Source organism: Pan paniscus, chromosome 12, assembly GCF_029289425.2.
Source record: "Pan paniscus chromosome 12, NHGRI_mPanPan1-v2.0_pri, whole genome shotgun sequence".
NCBI classification, from domain to species: domain Eukaryota; kingdom Metazoa; phylum Chordata; class Mammalia; order Primates; family Hominidae; genus Pan; species Pan paniscus.
Genome location: NC_073261.2, coordinates 77,372,780 through 77,396,714, shown reverse-complemented (window position 1 = coordinate 77,396,714; position 23,935 = coordinate 77,372,780). Strand labels below are relative to the sequence as shown.

At 40.1% G+C, this 23,935-nt stretch overlaps 1 protein-coding gene across 2 annotated transcripts in view; it reads right to left on the bottom strand.

The window, feature by feature from the left end:
• Positions 1 to 23,935, bottom strand: part of FSHR (follicle stimulating hormone receptor) — a 199,246-nt gene that overhangs the window by 19,434 nt on the left and 155,877 nt on the right. For both annotated transcript variants that reach the window (XM_003822692.4, XM_055107993.1), the window contains exons 5-8: positions 8,798 to 8,869; positions 7,201 to 7,278; positions 1,658 to 1,726; positions 1,472 to 1,546 (exon numbers count right to left, since the gene is read on the bottom strand). In XM_003822692.4, coding sequence (XP_003822740.1) covers positions 1,472 to 1,546; positions 1,658 to 1,726; positions 7,201 to 7,278; positions 8,798 to 8,869 — 294 coding nt within the window. The remainder of the gene's footprint in view (positions 1 to 1,471; positions 1,547 to 1,657; positions 1,727 to 7,200; positions 7,279 to 8,797; positions 8,870 to 23,935) is intronic.

The following is a 23,935-nucleotide window of genomic DNA, read 5'->3' as shown; positions in this document are numbered from 1 at the left end:
CGGATACTCCATTTGTATAGGTTGCCTATCTCAAGCCAGGCATTCTCGAATAATCTTTGAACATGGTCAGGATGATAAATCTACCTTGAAGTGTATATTTCTTCTTCAAAGCAGCAGAATCTCATATATAGATCACAACACACCCTTTATCATTAATAATAAATATTTAAAATTCTGACTCTCCATACCAGGTCTAATTCTAGAGGTACACAGGTTCCAGCCTGAAGGAGAATATTAGCTATTTGGTGTAGACAAAAGTGATGCAGATAGATGGTTGGTGGGTAGGTGGGTAGATAACCACACATGGTAGCCTATGCTAACTGCCAAATAAGAGGTTCAGGCAGGTGGCTTCTTTTTTTTTTTTTTTTTAATTATACTTTAAGTTTTAGGGTACATGTGCACATTGTGCAGGTTAGTTACATATGTATACATGTGCCATGCTGGTGCACTGCTAAATGCCTGACTTGACTTAAGGCAGGCTACATAAGGATCATTCAGTAAAACTGTAGATTTATTAACATGTTTATCTCTTGCTCTGCTCACCATTCCTTCTTGTACCTCATTCTCTCCTTTTGGGTTCCTTTCTTCATCTTGAAGTACTTTCTTCAGTCAGTAAGTGTAGTAGGTCTTGCTTAGAGCTCAGGAACACATTTTTAAAAAGCCTTTTTGTGATTGTGATGCAGATTTGCCCCCCACCAAAGAAGCCTTAAAGGCCATGAGAGCCACGGGAAGAAGTCACTGATGGCAAGGTTGACAGAGAGACTTGAGGAGGTAGAACTTTGGAATGATGCTTAATGGAAGGGGCAGTGTAGGTAAGAAGAGAAGATGGGAAAGTCACTTTTGGAGGAAAAGATGGAAGTAAGGAAATGACAAGAGGGAGGGGTGCTGATGCAGGGCTATGAGGCACGGAATGCATCTCAAGGGATTTGGAAAGAGGATGCAAAAATAATGTGTATATAGGTCTCATTGGGTTGAAGGAACCTCCTGAGTGTTGAGGATGATGGAGAATTGTGCTTTCCTTTCCAGGGAAGAGACACATGGTCGAGTGGTTGTGGGTCTGTACCATGAGTTAGATCAGTTTAAATCCCTGCTGTAACTCTTGTATAACCTTGAGTGAGTGAATTAACCTCTCCAGGGAAGCCAGTTTTTCCTTCTGTAAAATGGGAATAATAGCTCCTACCACAGGGGGTGATTATAAGGATTAAACGAGAAAATGCATCTTAACTTCTTAGAACACCATCTGACACTCTGTACATGCTCATTACATGTTATTATTAGTGTTGCTTTTTAATGGAGAGTTAGACCGTGGATAAGCCTTAAATTGTCTCTATAAATTTTTGCAGATGACACGAATAAAAATTGAACTTGATGGCCAGCCCTGTGTTGGAAGCTTCTCCCCTAGCTGCAGAGAGTTGACTTCTAACTTACACAAACTGAGCTCTTACACACAGAAATGGGGAAAGCTACTCACAGAATGACTGGTCCAGAGGCTCCGTGGAAAACATCATTAGGCAATTCTTCTAAATTATTATTATCGCTTAGATTCCTGGGGATGGGGTTGAGGAAAGAAGAAGGAAAACACAAAGCCACATAAATATTGCTGTTGTAAGAGCCATTTCCCTTTAAATGGCCTTGAAGAATAGTCAGGGCTACTTACAGCTCATCTAGTTGGGTTCCATTGAATGCACAGTTGTGTATTTCTTGAATCCCATTCTTATTCAGCCATCTGAAATAAAAGGCCTATTAAAAAACCAATAATGTCAGATGCAAACAATACACGGGTTTCATAACTGGAAGCACTGAGCAAGGGCAGACAGCACAGGTTAGTGGCATAAAGAAAATGCCACTTTTAAAGCATGGGGACACGGGTGGGAGGAAGACTGATTTATTGCTGTATAATCTTTTGTAACTTTTGAAGTTTGTATTACATGCATGTATTACCTATTCAAAGGAATAAATGAAATTTAAGTCTGAAAGGCACACTTAGGCAGAGCAGCCTGGATTCTATAACTGTAAGGTCTTTACACACATCATTTGTGTGTAGAGAAGCAGTGCGGGGAGTGACAGATCTTTCTCATCCTGAAGGACAGGAATCGTACAATTATTGAACAAGTGTTTATAAGACAGAGAAAGAACATTTTGTGTCACCTTTCTCTAAGGCCTTAAGCCTTTCACCCATGATCACCCAAAGCAGCAGGCCTGGCTGTCATCAAAAGTGATCTAATTAAGTTGTCAGACAACCTGAACATCTCCTGTGACCCATAGGGATCTGGTTATTGGAGGTTTGTGGAGGTGGCTCTGGGTTAAGCCAGAAAGGAAGAGAAATCAATTACAGAGAATGTGGGCTGTGGCAGGGTGAGGTGATCTGAATGAGCAGGGGAGGAGGTTCTGGGGGAGGTGGAGATGGGTGTAGAACAGCCATCCTGATTGCGCTAAGAAGGTCAGTGAGCAGGGTTCCCTGGACAGGGGAGCCCAAGGACACCTTGGGCTACAGCTCTGCCTTGCTCTGCTCCTGAGTGGATCTGAAAACAAAAACAGATACCAAGGTCAGGAGAGCTTAGCCCGAAGAACCTCTGACTACCTGCTCTTGTTTTGCTGTCAGGTTCTTTTCCCTGTCCAGCTTAGTGGGCTTGCAAATAACACTGTACATAAAGCTGACCCAGAGAAGCTCTTGTGCATCCAGGACTCTCTTTCCTGGGCTGCCATGGGTAGCCAGAAAACACTTAAAATCACAGGAGAACAACTGTATGTCTTTTTCCTCCTCTTGAAAACCAATTACCTAAAAAAAATCCAGAAAGGGGCAAGGTAAATCTTTTAAAACATTCACAACCAATTGGTGGGTTCTGATGGCAAAGAAGTGGCTATGCACCCCCATGCCATTTGAGAAAGCCTCTCCCAGGCACATCTGGACTCCTGACTGTTGCAGGATAGTGGGAGTTGCTGAGGTAGCTGTGGCATGTGGATCCCTGGGGATTTGAATCAAATACAGGATTCAGCAAACTTTTTCTGTAAAGGGCCTGATAGTAAAGTTTAGGTTTTATGGGCCAAAAGGCAAAAATAAAAAATATTATATAAGTACTTTATGTACTTATAAAACAATTACCACAATTTTTTATTGACCAAATTCAAAGTGTAATAATTATTTTTTTTTTTGTAATATAGGCCTAATATTGAGAAGAGAATTTTTAGTGGGGGATAACATTTTGCTTAACTTAGATCTAATGTTTGTGTTTCCTGTCTTAGCTCATGAGCTGGATTTGGCCTCTGGGTTATATGTAGTTGGCTGACCCTTAATCCATACAGGTTCCACCTATTTGCCTATTGACTAGATAATTAATATTTCTTGCATATTACCGTCCTGTAAATCGATGTTGCTATAATCAAATAAAACATAAACTAATTTTAAATAATTATTGTATTCAAATATCCCTTTGTCTTTATGGATTATCTCAATCAACAGATACCATCATATGGGGAGGAGGATGGTATTTCTTGATATCAGCAATGGATCATCATACAAAAAAAACAAATTATGTTCAGAACTGCTGCCCTTGGATTTACGTTATCTGTGGGAATCTCAAGCTAGTAACAAAGGGAAACCCACATTTATTACACGCACCCCTGGTCTCTTAAGAGAGGAAGTACCTATTTGAAAACCAGATGATGACGATGATGACGATGATGACGATGACTACAACAACCTGGGCAGAATATCAACTAAGAAGTTACTGCATCACAGGCTTACCTTAACCCTTTTGTGTCCTTGGGGATGAGGCCAGTGTGCTCACTCAGCAGAGGCTCAGGAAGCTACAGAAGTGAACTTTGCTCTCATCCTGAAGAGTGGAGGTGCTGGGGACTTGGCCCTTTAAAACTCATTGAGGGGCAGGCAAGGGAGACGGGCAGACTGAGGAACAGAGGAAACACGCACGAAGCAGGTCTCTTCTGAGGCCAGAGTGTGCTGGGCGCTGTCACGCATATCACCTCATTTTATTTCTTCTGAATTAGGACATTATTCTCCTGGCTGGCCATAGCTAGGTGCTTTCCCCATTCAGGCACTCTGCTTACCAGGGCACAGTGCGGGTGCAGAAGGGCTCAGAAGCCTCTACACAGTGGGTTTTTATTGCTCACTTCTCTGATTCACTAGGCTAGTGTCTGATAATCTTTCATTGCTGGTTGCTTTAAAAATACATTTACTTTTAGAACAGGGCCTCAGAATTTTTTTCAACTTTCAGTTTCAGGGGAGCATGTACAGGTTTTTTACATAGGTAGTCTGCATGTCATGGGGTTTGGTGGACAAATAATTCCATCACCTGGGTAATAACCATAGTACCCAATAGATATTTTTTTGTGATCCTCTCTCTCCTCCCTCAGGTAGGCCCCAGTGTCTGTTGTTCCCTTCCTAGAATCCATGTGTTCTCATTGTTTAGCTCTTATAAGAGTGAACATGTGGTATTTGGTTTTCTGTTCCTGTGTTAGTTTGCTTAGAATATTGGCCTCCAGCTCTATCCATGTTGCTGCAAAGGGCATGATCTTGTTCTTTTTTTATGGCTGTGTAGTATTCCCAGAATTTTGAAAATTGCTGTCCATAGAATACTTCGACAGTCATCAGCGCCATTTGCCATGCTTTTTTTTTTTTTTTTCTGAGTGTGCTCAAATGTCCCCATGGGAAGAAAGCACCCCTGCATCGAAGCTGCCAAACTAGAAACGACTGGAGACTTAAGTTGTGTTAAGTATGAATTACATGATTTTATTGTCTATGGATTAAGGGACAGCCAAAATAAGAACAATAGAAATTGTTTCCACAAAAGTGAGTTTATCCTTTAGAGACATGTCTGAGAAACATTCACTCTTAAAAGAAAACTCCTTTCCTGAAAAGTGTGTTCCTAAATTCTGAGAGATCAGTGTCCATGAACAGGAGTTAGGAAAGAGCAGACGGGATCTATATGTTTCCCTTGTAGCTTTGGGTTTGCAAAGCTATGTCAGAAGTTCTTATTTCCTCAGGTTCTTTGCCTCTAGTTGGGGAGAGTTGAGACCAGGTCACTTAAAGTGCTTTGCCTTCTGTCTTACGGTCTGGACAAAAAAGTCAGATCAATGATACTGTGAGAACAATATAAGCACACTATGCAAAACTACAAGAATGATATGAGCACACTCCCACTTAATTCTATATTTTCTATAAAAAATTGAATAAGTTTGCCACATTATAACATTCATTTAAGTCTATTTAAAATGAACATATATTTCAAGAAAGATCCAAATAAACATAAACATCTAGGTATTTATCACCAATATCCCTCTGTGAAGTAACCCAGGAATCCTTTTACTGTTGTGTTTGTTTCACAATCCAGCAGGCCAATATGACTCATGTATTCACTATTTTCCACAAGCTCTTTGTATTATTATTTTTATTTATTTTATTTTATTATTATTATTTTTTGAGATGGAGTCTCACTCTGTTGCCCAGGCTGGAGTGCAGTGGTGCAATCTTGGCTCACTGCAAACTCTGCCTCCCGGGTTCAAGCGATTCCCCTGCCTCAGCCTCCTGAGTAGAGGGGATTACAGGTGCCTGCCACCATGCCCAGCTAATTTTTTTTTTTTTTTTTTTTTTTGTATTTTTAGTAGAGACGGATTTCACTGTATTAGACAGGATGGCCTCAATCTCCTGACCTCGTGATCTGCCTGCCTCGGCCTCCCAAAGTGCTTGGATTACAGGCATGAGCCACCACGCCCACCCGATTATTTTTATTTTTATAAAAGGCAGGTGCTCTTCCTGGTCTTGATTATTCTGTTCCCTCTGCACGCCCTTTGCCAATTCCCTAGCTAACTACTGCTCATCTTTAAAAGCCCATTTTAAAAACAACCTCTTTTTCTTAGCTTCCTTTCCCTTGTTTAACTCTTCCTTTAACCCTCGCATCACAGACTAGTCAGATTAAATCATTCCTTCTTTCCTCTTAGAATAATTGCTCTTTTTTTCTTTGTATATCATTCATTCTGCTCGCATTTTAGTTTATTCCTTTTGCTTTCTCTTTCTTACCCTTTCTGCACCCCATCACCTCATCTCAACACACACACACACACACACACACACACACACACACCCCTTCACTTCAAATATCATGAGCTTATGTGAAATGATTCAGTTTCACTCACCTATAGCTTTTGTCCTAATATCTATGTATTTTGAATACATTCCTTTGATTTAATTTTATTGTTCCCTCCATACATTCAATTTCTATGCTAATCTGTTTTCAAACTTTTTCCATTGTTATCTGTGATTAATTTACATCAAATACAGTGCTTAGCTTTACTCATCAAAGTGTTATAATCTGTCTACTATTTCTTTTTTCTTTTAACAGCCGGGTCTCTGAATCATATAACTGAAGGGGGCTAAAATTCTTTATGGACTGGAACTTATGTTTTGTACATATAGGCATATTTTAAAAACTCATACTGGTATATTTTTTAAAAAACACAACAGTTTGTAAAATAGATAAAATGCTTTTCATATCTTACAGATGTAAGTGCAATTGCTGGGTCCCCAAATGTCATTCAGTGCATCTAACTTTCATGGATCCCAGGCATACTTAGATAGCCCATAGTGTCCTATTTCTTGGCCATACTTGTGAGTGCATAAACTGCTACAGGGGCTACTGGCATAAAAGAGTAGAAGGTCTTTCACTAACAACACAGAATGCTTTTAAGAGATTTCCCAAAAGTCAGAGAGAGTAACTCAAGCTCATTAAAAAATGTGATTGTTTCAAGAAAATGAGAAGTCATCCTATGCTCAGCATGGGCCTGAACAGGAACTGCTTGGCATGGTTATGAGGGAATCGCCGTATCTTCCTGATTGGGCCTCCTTCCTGATCTTTTTCTTTGGGCAACAAAAGCCTTGCCAGGCAATAACTAGCTTTATTGATGCATGAGTTATTCTTTCCTTTGTAACAGATGTTGTATCACAGGAGATCATCATTCAAACAGCAATTTTAAATACTTGAATCACACCCCAGAATCATAAATTATTAACATGACTCCACATTGTGATTCTGAAATGTAAAGATGAGAGAACGCAGAACCGGAGAGTGATTTAAGTGGAGAAATGCCAAAGTTACCCAAACAAAAAAGGAGCATCCAATTATGAGAAAGAGATCACTAAATGAAAAATCAAATGTTACTCTGTTGGATTTTTTCCCCCTTACTTACAGAATCACACTTTCAAAGCTCAGCCCCACGAAAGAATTTCTTTCAATTGTGTGGATGTTTATGTTATCTTGAATGTCACTAGAAGAAAGTACAGACAAATAAGATACTTACATCAGCTCTACTCATGTAACCTTCCAAAATTTAGTTTAACTGGCATGATGAGGTCTTTAGCTGAGGTAATGTATTAATATAACTAGTTGTTGTTTAGAAGATGATCAGCTCAAAGTTTGGAGAAAAAATTGTCTCTAATTTATCTTTAGTATGTTTTTACAAATGGAATTGCAGACATTCAGTGTCTTTTTTTTTTTTTTTTTTTTTTTTTTTTTTTTTAAGACAGGTTCTCTTGCTCTGTCACCCAGGCTGGAGTGCAGTGGTGCCATCACAACTCACTGTAGCCTCAACCTCCCAGGCTCCAGTGATCCTGCCACCTCAGCCTCCAGAATAGCTGGGACTGCAGGTGTGCACCACCATACCCAGCTAATTTTTGTATTTTTTGTAAAGTCAGGGTTTCACCATGTTGCCCAGGCTGGTGTCAAACCCTGTGCTTAAGTGATCTGCCTGCCTTGGCTTCCCAAAGTGCTGGATTAGAGCCATTGGCCACTGTGCATGGCTTACTTTTTTCTTCTGAAGGTTTTCTTAAATAATTTCACCCTAATGTAACAAACACTTAAGCTGACCTTTCACCTCTTGTCTAACTTCTCTGTTCATCTTAGTTGGGCCTTCTCCTCATGTCAATCCCCTTCTTACAGCTAGTTTCCTTCTGCTTGTTCTCCTTGGGTCTCAGAATGGCTTTATCATTGATTTTTCTTTTCCTGAATGAAAGGATGAGGAAACTCTCATTTTCTGTTTGTATTCCTCATTTCCCCCGTCAACCTTCCCTGTTAGGTCTGATCTAATATGGAGAAGTAAATGTGGAAGTAACAGCTGTACAAGTAGTGTAATAAACAGCTTGGAACAATTTGAGAAATTCTGAAAGATTTTCATATTTTTCTCTTTCTCTCCTCCCTCCCTGCTTACCTCCTTCCTCTCTGCTTAGCTCCTTACACCCCTTCCCCATCTCCTCCTTTTGGATCTGTCCATATTCTTACAATTTCACTATTGGAAATAGTTGCCATTATATGCTACCTTTTCTCTTCTTTTTTCAAAATACAAATACCTTGGGAAAAGGCAAACACAGCCTGTCATTAACTCTTTAATATGAATGTGTTTGTTAGATAGTTTCTTTGTGCCCAGGGCAGCATAGCAATTCTAGAAAGAAGAGGAGAGGATGCTGGAATACAGGGGGTGTTGTTTATGTGTGTGGGGGGCAGTAATTAAAGCGCTAAATAGTGAAAAAATGAGCCACTTTTTGATTTTGCTACATGCTTGTTTTGTGAACAATACTCTTATTGAGGGGTCTTTCAGTTTCCTCCAAACTAATATTGACTGGCCTGCAGGTAAAATCAAGGACCTCACTTCTAGCCTCCCTATCTTTGCTAACCCAGAGCAATACATTTGGAGGATGTAGACTACACAATGCACATTAAAGGCCCAGATGGCCGTTGGGCAAGACAGATACTGAGTAAAGAGTTGGTAGTCGCTCAAGGAAAAAACTTACAGTAAAACTTTTTGGAGAGAATGAATCTTGTGAACATCTGGAAGGTGCTTAATACCTGTGTTGGATATTAACCTAGAGAGAAACAAAATGAGAGTGAGTGAAAATGAAACTGGCTGTTTAAACAGTTGTTAAAGCATGAACTTTCCAGAATAAAAATATCAATTTTGAACCATCAGAAAAATCTACGAGAAAAGCCCGTATATACCTGAATTAGGCTCATGTTTTCTATTTTAAGGTTCATTCCACGGTCTTAAAAGCTGTTGATTCCTCAGAGAAAAGAAACTTACACTTCAGTCACAAGGGGATTAGGATGCCACAGTATACATTTAAAAAAAAAAAACGATTGATAAGTTAATGTGACCCTAAAGCAACTTCCAACTAGTAACAAAAGTTTCTTAAAATTTCCCCTATTTCCAACCTCATCATACTTGTTGGAAAACTCCTTTCTCCACTCCAAGCGATTCTCTTGGGATTAGAGCATGAGATTCCATGCCCTAAGACCCTAGGTTATGTATGTGACCTAAGCTGGGCCAATCAGACTCTCTCCTGGGAACTGGTTAGAGGTTGGTTAGAGCTTCTGCTGTCATTACCCTTACGAGATGGTTATAAATTTCTATAGCTGAAAATTTCAGACCTACCCTGGATCCTTCCCAAGGTCTGGTTGTATTGGCCTGGCTTTCCCGGGAAGCAGAGCCTGAGAAGAAGCCTAGCTGTGGGTAATATAGCTGATAGCATGATTTCAGAGCATTCAGGACAGGGAGTGAAACTGGGAAGGAGGTGAAGCTAAGCAATACTACCACTACTGGTGATTAGTTCCTAATCCCAAGGACTTGAGTTAGGATATTTAAAAAATTGGTCCTCAGAACTGTTGATCTGAGTGAGGGAGAGTAGTGGGGGAAGGATGTGTCCGTAGACTCCCCTTTCCTATTGGTAAAAGGTGACCCTATGGTGTTAATTCCCCACTTATGGCTTGCACATTTGTGAGCACCCAGTGAGTTCCTGATGGGCATCTCTCACAGTGGTGCCCAAGAAGCCCCAGAGTAGGAAGTGAGAGGTGTACAAGGCTAGGCCAGGTGTTGTCCAGTTGCACTTGAGTGAAGCTGGATGAAATGTGGGTGGAACTGGCTGCCAGAACAATGGTGAGGGTTTTTAGAGGCACATACGAATTATTGGACACATTGTTCTTTGTCATTTCTCTAACACCTGTGAGTTATTTGAAATCCTTCTACTACCTCTCTACTCCCATTCCCTTTTCTGTATGTGACTTACTCAAGATGGAGGTAGTGATAGTTGCATGCAACCTAAAGAACACTCATTGATATATATTAATCATTGTGAAGGACGATATGTCCTTTTGAGGTTATGACTCAAGAAGATTTGGTGCCTTGTTCTCTGCTTCTGTATTTAGAGAGGAAGTGAATGCAGTCTATGGGTTCTCGGTGATGGTTCTCAAATTTTTTTTTCTTTTTTTCCTCTCTTGATTCCCTAATGTCCACATAGAAGCTGTCTTGGGCAATTCTCTTTTAATTACTTCAACAGCCCTTGAGTTAGTCTCCCTTTGCTTTTTATCCAGGAAAAGAGGTTCTTTTTTGAAGGATTTGTTGTGTTGTTAATGCGCTAAAAAATTATATACAGAAAAATAAACTCTTTTCAGCATAGAGGTCTATGAGGTAAGACAAATACATATAGCTACGTAACCACGAGCACAATACAGACATAGAACAGTGCCATCACTTTCTAAATTCCCTTGTGTTTTCCCTTTGTAGTTCATCTCTTCACCTACTTCATATCCCTAGCAACCACTGATCAGTTTTCTGTTTCTGTAATTTTGCCTTTTCCAAAATGTTATGTCAATGGAATCATCCATGATGTCCCCCACTAGAGCCCAAAGATGCTCTCCACACAGCCACTGCCAGGGAAGTGGGGAGGAGTGGTGTCAGTGATCAGGACTGTCTTTTCTATCTCTTCAGTGCCTCTTTCAGCGATACGAAGTTAAAACCAGGTACTGTGAGTGCTCACCTGATTTTTGGTTCTCATGAAGGTGTTTTTTAATGTGTAGAGAGCTGTTAATTTGGTGTCTTTGCCCAGGGGACAATTGGTGGAGCTTTCTATTCCACCCTCTTGCTCTGTCTCTATCAGTGGAATAATCTAGAATGCAACTTTTGGGTCTGGCTTCTTTCACTTAGCCTAACTCTCTATTTCTCTTTCTTCTTTCACAGCAAAGCTTCTATAAAGAGTTGTCTGCACATGCTGTCTTCATTTTCTCATATCCCGTCGATCTTCAACCTGCTCCAATCTATTTTCATCCCATAACTCATAACTGAAACTGTGACTGTCATGCCAAAGTCTACAAACTCACCAACTACCAAATGTAAGAAACACTTTAAACAGTCACTTTATTAGGCCTCTCTGGATCATTTAGCATTTTTTCTCTGGACTCTCTTTTCTATTGGTTTCTGTCATTTTGCATTCTTTTGTTTCTGCTCCTTCTCCTGTTACTCCTTTTTAGCATTCTTTGTTGATTCCTTTTTCTCTATTTGTGCTCTGGGCCTTTTGCTTCTCTTTTCTATAGTCTCACTACATAGATCTTGCTTCCTGTGATTTTAAGTAGCATCAATATTGTGTGACTCCTAGATTCATACTTGCTGTCTGACTTCACTAGTGTATTGCTAATTAAAGCTTACTTTGCATATCCTCCTGAATGTCTTATTGACATAGCCAACTAAACTTGTTCCCCCCATTATCACCTCCACCAAACGGCTTCTTCTCAATTATTCTCCATAGATAGAATTGCTATCCATCAATTTTAATTTGACAGTTAAAGTTGGCTTGGCTTCTTCTTTCTCACGTTCCGATATCCAGCCCATCTCAAAGTCCTCTTAGATTCCATTTCCAAAATATGTCTTGACTTTATGCAATTTTGCCTATCTCCACTGACACCATTCCCAAAAGACCCTCTGAATGTCTGCAATATTATCCTCCTCTTCTTTTCCAATCCATTCTCCATACAGCACTCTGGGCCTTCTTTTCAAAAATGTAAATCAGATTGTTTTACTCCTTTGCTGCTAAGGCTTTAGTTCTTTCCCATAAAACTTAGAGTAAAATTTATACTTCTTACTGCCTAATTTTTCACCTTTATCTTATGCTATTTCCCCAGTGCGTTTTAGCCCCTGTGGCTTTCTCTCAGTTCCTCAGCTGTATTAAGTTCTTTCCTTTCTCCCGATATTTGCATGTACTTTCTCTAGAAGGCTAACCATCCATTCTTCACCTGGCGAACTTCAACTCACCCTTCAGAGTTTAGTTACACATGTCATTTCTTCAAAAAGGAGCTCCATATATGCTAATCTAAATTCTGGCCCCTGATTTATTCTCAATATAACTGCATCTGTTTTAGCACTCCTCAAAACTCTGAGCCATGCATTATTTTGTGTTATTTATCCAATGTCTGCCTCTTCAACCAGATTGTGAATCATATGAGGGCAAGATTCATGTTTTTCCTGAAAACCCAATGTTGGCACAGTAGTTGACGCATATAATGTGCTCAATGTTTGCCAAGCTCTTTATGCCAGGTAATATGCTATGTTTTGTCAAGAGATGAACTCACAAGGAATTATTCACTGCCTATGTTTATTACAGCTTACTCATTCAACGTTATTTGGGTAGCAACTTCCCCATCTCTCTTAGTGAATGAATAGGTTTTATATAATTGAAAGAATGAAGAATTCATGATTGCTCAATAATAAAGTTATGAGTGCATCATTTAACATCAATTGCATGAGCTTCCATAGCCACCGTATTTATGAAATATCTATAGATATCTGCAGATGCACATTGAGATCTTTGATCTTTATAGGAAAGAAATCACACTGCAAAAAATGGCTAAAATTATTCCAGTAGTGCTGAGTTTAAGGCACTTAAAAAGATCTAGTGACCATCTAGTGAGATGGATTATTGGTGATAATTCTGTAGCTGAGACTCTCTGTAACCCCAAGATAATACAGGAAATGGAGTTCAGACGAACACTTAGTTTTCAATTCATTTTTCCCCTCTGATCAATAAATTCATGTCTGATGGAGGCTGGAAGTGGGTAATCAGCTAGGAACTGTATGTCTCAATGGGTTTGCTTTTGTCAAATGACTGTTTGCTGCAAAATTATTTTGATTCACTCAACCATGGTTTATCTTCAAAAAACAGTTAAAGGCCTGAGGGTAAAATGTCAGTGAATTTAAGTTCTGCAAATGAGTCTTTTAAAGAAAGGTAACTGACTCAGAGTTTTCCCTCTCTACAGCCAGTTTTACATTCTAAGTTGGTGTTAGCATCTTTCATGCCTGATTGTCCTTAATCTTTAGGTTGTAAAGTGAAAGTGAGCTTCTCTCCCATCAGGATAAACTTAGCGGGGTCCTGTAATTGCTGGGAACCATTCTTACCTATTCTGCCATAGGATAATATGCTTGCCTTTCATAAACAGGTGACCCTGAGGCTCTGAGGCTCATTGTCCTAAACATCATTAATGCTTTTATTAAGCTTCAGTAGTGTTGATGGGCTCTTATTTTTTCTTGAGTTAACAGCGTCTGTGTTTGCTTGTGTTGCACTGGTCTATGTGCCATCCTTCCAATAAAATCTCTATTTTATCCAAGGAGGAAGGCAGACACAGTGTGCCGGTTTCAGGGAGTTTGGGAGTGAGTTAAGACTAGCACAGGTGAAACACTCAGAATGGTCTAGTGGAAAACTGTATGCTACTGATTGTGAATGCTTTATGAGTTCAGGGAAGGGGCTGGAGGAACAATATGGGCTGGAGTAGCCAAGAAGAAGTGCTTATAGGAAGAGGAAAAAAGTCAAGTATCTTAGAAACTACAGAGCCTTCTGGCCTAAACTAAGAGTAGCAAGTGTGTATATCCGGACCACACGAGGTGGATGAAAGGATGGGAAGCAGAGAAAAATGAAATTAAAAGGCAGGGAGGAGGCAGGATTCCAGAAACTTTAAAGCTAGTTAAAGAAACATGGTAAAGAAGAAGCATGGTTTTAATTCCGCACTTATGGGCAAGCATTAGAAGCCACTTTATGGGGCTGCAAGGGGAAGCAAGAAGACTTGAGGGTTCCCTGAGCAGAGCTGGCCCATGTTTTCACCAGTCCATCATCTCAGGAATTCACAGAAGTAATCAGACCAAACTGATGGTGGTTGAGAACCAACTGTGGAGGTGAATACTTAACCTACTGGAGTGAGAAAATTAAGCCAGGAAGGACAAGACATCCCGTTTTATTACATATGTCAACAAGGAAAACTTTTTTTTTTTTTTTTACCTCTGTTCCACACCAAATCTACCATGGCATGGAATGATCGATTCTGAGACTGTGTGAAACAGCTCTCTCTTAGTCTAGGACTTAAGGCAGCCACAGAGTTCATGCTATGGCTTGAGTAGATCATTGAGATGCTTTAGGCAAATTTGATTAAGAGAGAGGATGCTGCCAGTTGTGTGTCCAGTTTATCCTTTTAGCCAAAGCGCATTTCCTAGTAACCAAGGATGAGGGTTTGAAGTTGAACTCTTTTCTCTACCTACTAATTGGTTTCCTGTGATATAGGATTTGTTTCCTTTTAAGCCATTTGATTCTTTTATTATTTTACATTTTTAATTACATTTTTAAAGTCTCTTGCATAAAGTTGAAGTTGACTCCTTCCTCCTGACCATTCTGAGAGAAGTTAGGGCAATGATGGATAAGACTAGGAAGAGTGGTCTGAGCTTAACTATATACAGTTGATTCTCATTATCCACAGCAGTATGTTCTAAAAGTCACCTCAAACATGGAATTAGTAAATCACTGGCCCCATGGGAAATTCAGGGTTAGATTCCTATAAGCCTTTGGTGGCAACATTTTTGTCATGGCTTGATCAATATACAACCGTGTTTTATATATGTTTCTATTTAAAGACACCTTATTTAATATTTCTTGTTGATTCATTAACACAACTCATGTTCTGGAGTATATAACTCATGTCTGAAGGAAGGTTATCTTACACACATATATTTTTGGCCATTTTAAAACATGACATCACCAAGAAAAAGCACAAATATGGGGATAAAAGGCCCTAGATAGACCATGCAAAGGACACTTGCTTTTCAGCATGACAGCTGAAACGAGGTGGCAGAATGCAGAGTCATTCAACCTCAGTTGGGAACCCATGTCAAGACACTCAAATTTTTGTCTTTCTGCACAAGCACATGTCCAGGAATAATGCAAAAGTGTTTCACGTACTGATTTTGGATTGCAAATACATTTTAGCAAGTAGATTAATTAGCACATACAGAATCTGCAAATAATGAGGATCAACTGTATATGAAAAGACTCGCTACTTTATGAGGCTTGCTAATATTGATATTTCTATTAATTACAGATCCTTCTTAACTGGGAGTTTGTATATCTATATACAACATGATAAAAGATGCTAACATATGCTTTCTGAATCATTAAATAAACATTGCGCTAGGTATAGTATCACAGAATCGTGGAGTTAGATGGCAGAGCATGTAAGAAGGCGTATGAAAAAGGTCTTCAACTTAAGGTTTAGAGACCCTGGGTTCCAGTGGTCTCTCTAGCTACTGGATAACACCAAACACTTCACTTACCTTTTCAGAGTCTCAGTTTCTCTCTGTAAAATGATTTTGTGTAAGAAATTATGTGAGACAGTAGGAAAGCCTGGTTTCTTGCCTTTTCGATCTCACATTTTCAAAACTAGAACTATTTAACTCTCATATTTAACTGGAACTCTTTGTCTCAGTCTCCATGGAAACCAAACTCCTTAGTAATCAGGGGAAATTTAAGGGGCTCAAGGGTAACATTTCCTAGAGGAGAGGTCAGTCCTATCGGCTTGGCTGCAGATTCTGTTCGGACCTAGCATCCTCGATTTGCAATCAGCCTCTGTTTTTGAGCAGGGCATGTAGCATAGCTTCAAAGGTAAGAGCTCTGGTGCCAGATGGTCTGGTTTCAAGTCCTCCTGGCCTTATCATTTTTTAAGATGTGTAGCCTTAGGGGTTAGTTGGAGTCTCCAGGGCTCAGATCTCTTATATTTTACACAGGGAAATAAGATTTACCTTTTAGGAAAACAGCCCCATGACCAGGAATTGTTACTGCTGTTGTCATGCTCCAGCCTTGTATTCCAGTTGCCATATCTGAGATTCTGATTTCCTTGATCCACTAGGACCTGGGTCATGTCTTACATCTCCCTAGTTCTCTTGGGTGCCGAAATGCTGTTTCCTTGCCTGAGTCCCTGTGGGACTTATATGACACTTCAGTAGGCTGGTCTGTTACCTTCTACCTGAGGCTCCTTGAGCTCTGCTGAGAACATTGGAAGTCACAGTGGACTTTCCCAGATTCCTCCTGCCCTCGTTCTCTAATTGCCTTCTGCTTCCTTCTGATAAACCTGCCTGGATCCACCTTTTTACCTTTTTACCTGTCTGACTCTGTTTAGCCTCTGGCTCCTGGGTTTTCTGATCAGGATCATACTATCACTTAGAGGTTTGTTGAAGTCAAGGAAAACTACTACCTAGAGTTGATAAATTAAACATGACTTTTACATTTTTTTTTCAAAAAGACAGGTGATCCAAATTTGTTGAGTTCTTCTATGACAAATGGCTGTCAGAAATAATGGTACAAAGCAGATATTTTCTAATTAGACACACTTGATTTGTCTTTTTAAGTGAAAGGTGATATATTAATGAGGAGGAAGGCAACAGGATTTGAAAAAAAAATCTGTGCTATGGATAAAGCATTGGGAAAAATGTATGGAAATTGTTAATTTATTGCTGAAAGTGATGTATGTCATTATGTATGAAAACTCTCATAGTATATGTTTTAAACATAAGGAAATGCAATTTTCTAACCAGTTTGTTTCTCGTGGAGTTTTGAATGCTTTCATTAAAAGTATAAAAAATTCAACATATTCCAGGTAGTTTCCAGGTACTAGTAAAATTCAGCTGGTGTATTTTTTTTCCCTGATGTCAGCCAGAACATCTGACTGACGTTAGGGAAAAAAATATACTAGCTGAATTTTACAACAGTGTTTGCATAAAAGGGGTATAAACACTAAGTATGATGACTCAGCGACTATAGGTATGGAGCTGTTCTTCCATTGGATCTACCTATTTTAGTGAAGTTTTGTTCTCAACTTTGACAGCCATTAAAATCTAATATTACAATGACCTCTTAAACTAAGGATTAAAAAAAAAGCATATTCCATGAAAATGCTTTCTCAAAATATTGTTATTATATTTAGTGAGAGCAAAACAGGATTTTGTGCTATGTGAAATGGTATATAATAAGAGAAGATGCAAATATCGAAGCATATTATTCATCTTGATTTCATTCTTTAAAATATTATTTTTGTGTATGTGTGGTAATGCACACAAGACTGCAGTCATATGTGTATCTACTTTATCAATAAACTTATTCGGAAACATATGCTTTGTTTGTTTGTGTGTTTGTTCGCTGATGGGGTGAGGAATCAAGATCATACCATCCAGTGCATAGGATACTTTGCTTGGGAAAAGAAGCCTGTGTGATTCTGAAGAGCTGCAAGGTGGAAATGGTAATAGATATGTGCTATTCTTTTCTGGAAAGTAGATACAGGATTCATAATAATAATTGTCAACATTTATTGAACACTTCCTATGTACCAGGTACCGCACCAAGCACTTACTATCGATTATTTAATGTATTCCTCTCCACTACCTTAGGAGACAGGTACCCTTACCATCCTCATATTAGAGTTGAGGATGCTCAGCTGAGAGAAGTCCAGTAGCTTTCTCAAAGCCACATAAGGAGAAGCACAGCTAGAGGTTGAATTTAGATCTTTCTTAATGTAAAATTTGGGTGCTTATTGTTGTCTTACCTTAAAGACAGATTCTAATTCATTATGAGAGTTGCCCAAGAAGAAATGGATTGTGCTGCTAAGCATGTGGTTCCTTATCTCTGCAACCATAGAATTACTATGTCCAAGTAACTGTATGGAGGGGTTTATTCCTGAAGAGGGCCTTAGACTCCGTAACCTCTAAGATGCCTTCCAACTTAGAAACTGAGCATTTCTTTAGAAACGGTATTTCCAGAAATACAAATACTTTGTTTGTGAATGAAATGCTACAATGGTCAAATACGTTTAGGGAATGCTGGGTCAATAAGGTTAATTAAGCAGCTTGTTTCCTGCAGGATTCTCAGAGCCTTTACCATGATATTATTCATTATAAGTTTCCAAGAGAAGGAAATAGTCTGCTGGCTTTCCCAAACATACTGACTTTGGACTCCCACATCATTGTATAGTATATCCTGAGTTTGGTGTTTCCTAGTTCAACCTTGGAAGCTCTGCTAAAAGCTAAAGCATTTATGTCACCTTCTTTTACTGTAGACTAATTCTTCAAAAAGACTATTACTATTAGGACATGGTTGGTAAACTCTCTCTTAGGAGGAGTATTCCATCAGTCAGCAAACTCCATTCTTCTACCGTGATGTACATCAGAAAGTTCACAATACACAAAATCAGAACTGTATTGGTGAAAGGGCAGGCTATGTCCAGTGAACTTTGGTTTACTCTCCACCACCAAGTTTGCACATTTTAGGATGGACCTCTTAGATTATAACTAGGGGAGGTAAAGCAAGAGACTCTGTGTAACTACGCTAGGGTTGTAAATGATATCAGTCTCAAGGTCAGTTTCCTACCCCTCGTCCAACAATTAACTTCTACATATAACCAGATTAGGGTAAAAAGAATCATGGCAAACTAAGTCAAAAGGGAAGTAAACTTAGGAGAAATCTTTGAGAAAATAGGCCTGACTTGAATGTAAAAAAATAAATAAGTTTGTGATGGGCTACTGTGTAGCTGTCACTATTGATGTTGTTTGTGCTTTTAACTTGGAGCAAGGTATAGGATACCTCCGTGGCTAAGGCAGAGCTCAGTGTAGCCAATGTCATAGTTGGAGTTTTCCCTGAGACACAGTGGTAGAAGAAATGTCACATTCCAGGTTTCTGGAAACCAGTTACACAATTCTTAACCTCTCATGCACATTGGGCATGAAAGTAGTGTGGAGAGTTAAATTCGGGGAAAGACTTTGTGAGAAGGGTTTCTGGAGAAAGCTGTAGATTTTTCCCTTCCTATTCCTGTACCGTGGAAAGGGTGGGGGCTGCTTGCTGCTTCACTTAGGTTGAAAGAGGGACTTTAAAAAGACCATTTGGAAAGTTTCATAGCTGCTCCCTCTAGCTTGGGGAACACAGTGACCAGTGTCTGAATTTGGGCTGAGTGAGAGGCTGGCTAAAGTGGCAGTAGACCAGAACACTGCTAACTGAAAAGGAACTGCACTCCTAGGAACTGGTTATGGAGGTCACAAGTCTGACCCAGATTTTTCTTCTAAGAAAAAAAGACTTGAAAATAAACTAGCCTTATTATTTGTGTAGCACATACCTGACAAAGGTATTTCATATGATCTCATTTGACTTTACAATAGCCTTCTAAGGTAAACGTAATTATGATTACCATTTTACTGATAAGAGATGCAAGGCTTACAGAGAGTAACTGACCTGCTCAAAATTTCTAGATCTGAGCCAGAAATAATAATGGTTAATACTCATCTATTTCATTGCCATAAGCTAGACACCAGTGTAAATGCCTTACCTGTATTAAAGTCATTTAACCCTGCCCATAACCCTATGAAGAAGGTACTATTATAAACTCTATTTTATAGATAAGAAAACTGAGGCTTAGAGAGTTCAAATTATTATAGCTTGTCTGATAGAAAGTAGAACAGATGGAACCTGAACCCAGGCACTCTGGCTCCCTGCCTCTTGGTGATGTTGCTTCCATCATACTGCATTGGCTGTATAAGAACTTTTAAAACCTAAAGATATCTCTAGGTGAGAGTCGCAGCTAACAGAGTTGCCAAGCAGCAAACTTTTGAGACCTTCTTGGATGCTGATGTTAGAATAACTTGAATTAAACTACCAATTTGTGGCAAGCAATTACTTTTAAATTACATAAGGGAGTTGCAAAAGAGTTAATATTTTAAACAGTTTGCACACCCTTCCCACAACTCATTTCTAATATTAATTATTTAGAAAGCTATTTCTTAGGTACACTTCAACTTAGCCCAAGAAGATGATCACAAATTCCAAGTGGCAAACGTATTAATAAGGTGTCAATATTGTGTTCTGAGCACTGGGCACATTGATGTTGGCTTCATCCACATTCTACATCTCTCTAGCTGTGCTGTGTTGGAATGCAGGATGAACTGGGTTGGAGTCTGACATTCCTGGCTTCAGTTCTTAATTATATCAACTATGTAATCTCTGAGTTTCAAAGACCTCATCTGTAGATTGGGAAAAATGCATACCTCACTGTTTTAGAAGATTGGAAGGTAACTTGTGTGAACGGAATGCTTAGTTCAGAATCTGCCATCTAGTAGATGCTGAGTAAGCTCAGTGTCCCTGGGCCTTCTTCCCCAGTATAATTTCATAATCCCATTTTGTAAGTTTTGGGAATTCAGTTAGCATTTCTGAATCTCAAGCTTCTGGTCTGTAAAATGGATCCACCAGTAAATATTTTACAGGTCTTTTGTAAGACTAGTTAATTAATACAAAGTAAAAGAGCTTTCTGCATTATGATTTCTGTTACTCATGCCCGTATCACCCAGCAATACCTTAATACAACTACCAGTGCTTGCATTTCTTCATTGCTTTTAACTTTCAAAATGTTCCCACACCCAGTTTCATCTTGCCCCTTCCTTCCTCTTCTCTCTTTACAATAACCTTTTGTTAAGAAATGAGGCAGCTATTTTTTTCTCCATTTTCCTTGAGGCCCAGTGTATTAGTCCCTTCTCATGCTGCTATGAAGAAATGCCTGAGATTGGGTAACTTATAAAAGAGAGAGGTTTAATTGACACGCAGTTCCTCAGGGCTAGGGAGGCCTCAGGAAATTTATAGTCATGGAGAAAGGGGGAGCAAACATGCCTTCTTCACATGGTGGCAGCAAGAGGAAATGCCGAGCACAGGGGAAAAGCCCGTTATAATACCATCAGATATTGTGAGAACTCACTGATTGTCACAAGAACAGCATGGGGGTAGCAGCCCCCATGATTCAACTACCTCCCATGAAATCCCTCCCCAACATGTGGGGATTACAATTTGGATTACAAATCAAGATGATATTTGGGTGGGGACACAGAGCCAGACCATATCACCCCAGGAGGCCCTGTTACTTGCTTACAAGTTCTCACAGGCAGGGCCAGGGCTGGAACCTGGGTCTTTGGATCTCCTGTAAAGAAAAGAGCTTATCCCTGATGTCTTGCTAAATGAATCTGTGTCTATGTGGCTCCTGTGGTTTGGTCATTGTCCAGAGAGACCATGATGGATGATCATTGTGAGGGAGGTTGCCTAGCTGCTTCCCTTGCAAGTCCTTCAAGCATGCCAGGCTTTCTCTTCTTAGCACTGCTATCTTTGAATTCCAAATGGGTGAGGGAAAAGCTCACTGCCTCTTGAACTAGATGTTATTTGTGGATTGTTTGCTGTGGGTGAGCTCGTGATTAAACCACAGCAGAACATTTTTGTGATGTCTGTTGAAGATGAAAATATTCTTTTGTGGAGCATTTTTCACTTCAGTGTTCACACTCTGTGACGCCCCAAGATATTTCTCTAAAAACAGCAGCTGCTCCCCTCTCTACCCAAACAAAAAGGTTCCAACCACTCCAGCCCACATTCTCATGAAGGGCCACTGTGTGCAGACCCTGCATTCTGTGGGGACCTAGAGATAAACTGGACACAGCCCTTGCTCTGGATTGGATGTCAGTGGAATCTAGTGGGGAAATCTCCAGCTACTTCGTGGTTTCCCTGTCCTGATCTGGCTGACTTGTGAGTCCCTGGATGCATTCCTCCTGCAGACTTGCCCTTGGGGAAGACAATGTCCTTCCCAGAAGGATAAATCAAGAGTTTGGGGGCAGCTGGGACAATTCAGCTAGAATATTCCTGTACCAGGATCTTATCGCCTAAGAATACACGTTATGAAAGATAAAGTAGAAGAGATGAACAAATAGATGGAAGCAAGGAAAAACTGGGTCTCTCTCAGCAAGTATTTCAGAGTGGGGCGAGGACCAGGTGCAAGCATCTGGATCACAGCCAGGTTTCTATAAAAGAAAAAATGAATAATCCTCCCTCCCTGCACTGGGGATATAGTGATGGAGAAAACCTGGTCCCCCACCCCCACCCCCTGGAGTAGTGCAGAATCTGTCACTTGAGTGACACTCTCCCTTCTCTCCATGTCCTGACTACCCTTGCTGCCCACTGCCCTGCCCTGCCTCCTCTGGCCCATCCCCATGGAGATGGGTAGCTCTCAATGTGTGGCCTGTCCCAGGGATAAATGCAAATCTAAAAGGGTCTCTAAGGACAAAGATACCTTTTAAACCTCCCAGTATGAGGCTTTAGTAGTGGAATAAGAGGCAACAGTTTATTTTCCATGGAGGTGGGGTATTTGCCTAATGTCTCTTCAGTTTCCACTGTCCACACTCTCATTCTGTCTGTGCCCCAGGCAGGCCCTGCCAAGGATTTCTCCTTCCCAGGCCAGCTCTAATGGCTGCTGGGTGCTTTCTGCCTCTTAAATATCATTTCCACATCCAGTGCCTCTCAGGCTCTGCTGAGTTGGTTGTTCTCATTTGTCAGGGACTGGGGTGGCAGGAATACATCTATGACTGTCCTTTAGCTCTAGGAGCTGCACTTTAGCTGTGCTTAATTTATGAGTAATTTACAGCTGATTTAAGCTTCTCACTGCTTCTGCAAGATCTCAGCATGTGAATCCTGGGGAAGAGGAGCTGGGAAGTGAAGTGGTCTGCAAGATGCCAAATGTTCTTATCTTGCAGAATCACTTCCTCTTTCCATACAGGGCCCCTCGTGTGGGGCCTGAATATGATGAACTCAGGACAGGCAGTGACACTGGGAGCCCCAGATTCATGAAGATCACAGTTCAGAAACCAAGCACTTCAGGGCTAGAGTAGATCTTAGAGGATTTTCTATTTTCCTCATTTGACTAGCCTCTTGAAGCATATTTTGTTATTTTCAGTTTGCAGATGAAGAAACTGAGACCTGAAGAGATTAGTACATCACTGGCTGATGGGGGTGTCTGATGAGGATGATATAGCAATAAGAAAAAAATCAGAGCTAAGCTTTACTAGGCTAATCTGAGACTTGCTTTTCACGCAGTCCTCTCTAGACTTGTCCTTATATCTGATTTCTGGTGATGAAAGACAGGTCTTATTTCAAAATTAATGAGGTAAGGATACAACTACCTTGTAAGAAGGCATATCCTATGAAAATAAAATTGCGCCGAATCTGCAAATGGGTAGAGTAGATGGTCACCTATGTGCTATTTGAGTGGGTCCTGTAGAAATTTTCTCTCCCTCTTGGAAATCCCCCGTCATGGAGTCCATCACTACCAACTCTTGAGTTTAGCATTACCTTTTTCAGGTTCCTCTTTCAAAAATGCAAATTCTCCTTGAAAGGAGAATATCAGAGTCTGAATATGTTGATATAAATTGATGGATCAAGTGATCTCTTTGCTGATGGAAAGGACTTGGGCTTCTTTCAGGAGAACGCATACTGAACAGGTTAGGGGAGAACAGGGAGGAAAGGTAAGCAGCATGAAGATGTCACCACCTTTATAATCAAGAGGTGGTCCTTGCCTCCCTGGAGATGACCGGCTTGGGCTGAAATCTCACCTTCAACATCAGTGTTCTGGAAGGAAAAGCTGGCCACATTTCCCTAGATTTGAAGATGGTAGGCACAGTTGGCTCTGCCAGACAGATTACTGATAAAAAAAGCAATTGTAAATCTCGATTGTGCCCAAACATCCTTGTAGTCATGGCAACATCCTTAGATCCTTGCAACACTGACAGCCAGGAGATGGCTAATAATTTCTTCACTATAATGACAGTCCTGCATAAGATGTCTGGATTCTCGATGAGTGATATCTGCAAGATGACTCTGTGTGGGAAGTGCTTAGGAGGAGGTACTGGGGGAAGAGAGGGTTTTAGGGGTTACTGAAAGTGAGTGTGCAAAAAAACAAATCACTGCAACCACTTAGATGGATGTCTGACCCAGAGATAAAACATATTCCAG